General features: G+C 37.0%; 1 protein-coding gene across 1 annotated transcript; it reads left to right on the forward strand.

Moving 5' to 3' along the window:
• The first annotated feature begins 1,489 nt into the window (after positions 1 to 1,489).
• On the forward strand, positions 1,490 to 2,647 carry LOC120986358 (beta-1,3-galactosyl-O-glycosyl-glycoprotein beta-1,6-N-acetylglucosaminyltransferase 3-like). Its single transcript, XM_040414885.1, is given in 4 exon segments — positions 1,490 to 1,639; positions 1,641 to 2,360; positions 2,362 to 2,426; positions 2,428 to 2,647. Coding segments are annotated over 4 exon segments (1,155 nt in total).
• Positions 2,648 to 3,106: the final 459 nt, after the last annotated feature.

Consider the following 3,106-nt stretch of genomic DNA (forward strand, 5'->3'; position numbering starts at 1 on the left):
TGCTGGCTGTCAGGGGGAATGTTTGGACTCCATATGATGCTCACATTATACGGACTGCAATTATTACAATATTTTATATGTGAGTTGTACCAGAGATGAGTTATCGCTTATGATATATTTTCTACTTTTGTTAGCAAGAGGATGCTAATTTGAATTCTATCAAAGGTTAGTGTGTATTAGCTCCTACTGGTCCATACTGAATGGCATCATACAGATAATCTTACAGAATGGCATGAAAATATATAGAGTCACACAACATAAATATAAAAACATACACAGATAATAAAACTTATGAAAAAAGTTGGCCATTTATCACAGTGATAAACCCCAGTACTACTGTATACTCCCTGAGGCGGAATACATGTTTGCTTCCGTTGTTCTATTGAGAACAGATAAGACAGGAAAATACATCTATTCCTAAACCCCAAGCTTCACCACAGTACAAAATTAAGCGTACACATGCTCCTTCCGCTTAAATCAAAATCACTCTTAGTTAAAAAGGGGTTCTCTGGGTATTATTTAAAATGGCCGTCAGCAACTTGCCCTAGTATATGAACGAGACTGGTTGCAACTTGCAACCACTTTGCGCTGGAAGGGGGAGGGGTGAGAGGGTGTGTCTTTGCTACACAGCTCTACAATTGATGGCAATGATGTGATCTTACCTACAATATGCCATCATGACTAAGCAGCCTGACAAGAAAACTCACCAATATGTAGTATATGCAAAAGCCAGAGCATATTGTGTAGTGATGCACCGCCCTCTCTCCCATCTAGTTAGCTCTGTTCTGCTCACATTCTAGAACAGGTTGCTGGTGGCCATTTTAAATCATTCATGGATAACCCTTTAAATCTCAAAAACTATACATACAAAACTACAGAAGATATGGTGTCCCCCTCCCAAAGTTATGTTCCTTGGCTTGATTTTGTCTTTTCCATTATTTGTCTGCTGCGCAAGTTTTCGGAGTCCATTATACACTTGAATCTGCATTCTATATGTCATTCTCTGTGCAAATTTGGAAGTACAACCAAAAAATAAAAATATCATCTTCCTAAATGCATAAAAAATACTGGCTGTAAAAAGTCCATAATCTATTTTAGGTAGAAGTCTGAACGGGCTGCTTAATCTACAATGCTGCAAACCTTCTGTAAATACTATGCAGCAATGATTGATAGCACTATTTTCTACTACTGTGTATTTACGCTCCGTTTATTACCTTTTGTTTTGTTACACTGAGCAAGGTGATCGTGACCAAATTATTAGTTGTTCAGAAGTCTCTGAAGCATTTCAACAATTAACATCTCAATTTGAGGCAAATTTCTACCTTGCAATGGTAGTATAGAAAAAAGGCTCTTCAAACTCACTTTAGAAATGGCTCGTCGTGTTTTTTTTGGGATTACTTCCTTGCTGTGTATCTCTCTGTTTTTTCTTACTGGTCTCCTGCTGAGCTACACCAAAAATGAAATATACAGAGTCTTGAATGAAGTGAGAATGAAGAGACTACAAGAAGATCTGTTAAACGTGCACCAGTCTGTTGTCAAACTTGACTGCCCCAGGGTTATCAAGGGAGACATGGAGGCTCTAAGAAAAGCACAATTATACAATTTTCAGTACAAGAAGGAAAGGACATTTTTAAGTGAAAAAAGACTATCTGAATATCACCCAAGACTGTGCAAACTTTAGAACAATCAGAAAGTATATTTCTTTTGCATTGAGCAAGGAAGAAGAAGAATTTTCCATTGCTTATTCCATGGTGATTCATGAGAAGATTGGAATGTTTGAGAGACTGCTAAGAGCCATTTATGCTCCTCAGAATATATACTGCATCCATGTGGATGAAAAGTCTCCAGACATTTTAAACAGGCGGTAAAGAGCCATCACCTTATGCTTTGATAATGTGTTTGTGGCATCTAAACTGGAGAATGTGGTCTATGCATCATGGTCAAGAGTACAAGCTGATCTCAACTGTATGAAGGATCTGCTGAAAAGCAATGTTCAGTGGAAGTATCTACTAAATACTTGTGGGACAGACTTTCCACTAAAGACCAATGCATATATTGTGAAAGCCCTTAAGTTATTAAATGGGAAAAATAATATGGAATCCATGAAATCCCCACCACACAAAACAGTAAGATGGCTCTTTCACTATGAAGTAGGGACATTTGTCAGAAAAACCAATATTTTGAAGAGTTTGCCTTCAATCAATATCCCAATGTTTTCAGGTGGTGCTTACATTGTTGTTACCAGAGATTTTGTGAAATACATATGTGAAAGCACAGAGATACAACAATTCATTGAGTGGGAAAAAGACACCTATAGCCCTGATGAACATTTTTGGGCAACAATGCTCCGTATGCCATGGAGTCCCTGGCGGTATTCTTCATAATAAAAAATATGATGTTTCTGACCTGAATTCTATTTCAAGGCTGTGAAGTGTCATATGAGGAAGGAGATGTGTCTAAAGGTGCTTCATACCCCCCATGCACAGGCACCCATAGGCACAATGTTTGTGTCTATGGGTCTGGAGATCTGCACTGGTTGTTAAAACAGCATCATCTCTTTGCCAATAAGTTTGATCCTGCAGTGGATGATATAGCAATACAATGTCTGGAAGAGTATCTGAGGTATAAGGCTTTATTTATGAAGTAGATGTAAGGGTATATCATTTAATAGGAAAATGACAAACTCCACTAAATGTCTAATACTAGATGATAGAATGTATTCTTAAAAACAATATTATAATAATGCTTAATTGATCCAGTTTCTTATAGTTCAATTTTTTAAAACATTAAATAGATTCATCAATATAGTCAAATTATTGTCAGACATTTGGCCAGATTTACCAAGGCTAGGTTCACATATCCAGCACCTAACTCCAGTTGTCTGTTTTGGCAGGGGAACAGACTACCAGTGTGACTATAACCAGATACTGTAGCACTTCACCAAATCCCAGTTGACTATAATGGGATCCGGCAGCTTTCTGGCATAAATTATTATTATTATTATTTTTCTAAATATTTATTTTAAAGCGTCATTGATTCCATGGCGCTGTACATCCAGACGGGTTACACAAATATAAAAATACAATAAACAAGAAACTATTAACAG

This window comes from Bufo bufo, chromosome 1 (genome assembly GCF_905171765.1).
Source record: "Bufo bufo chromosome 1, aBufBuf1.1, whole genome shotgun sequence".
NCBI classification, from domain to species: domain Eukaryota; kingdom Metazoa; phylum Chordata; class Amphibia; order Anura; family Bufonidae; genus Bufo; species Bufo bufo.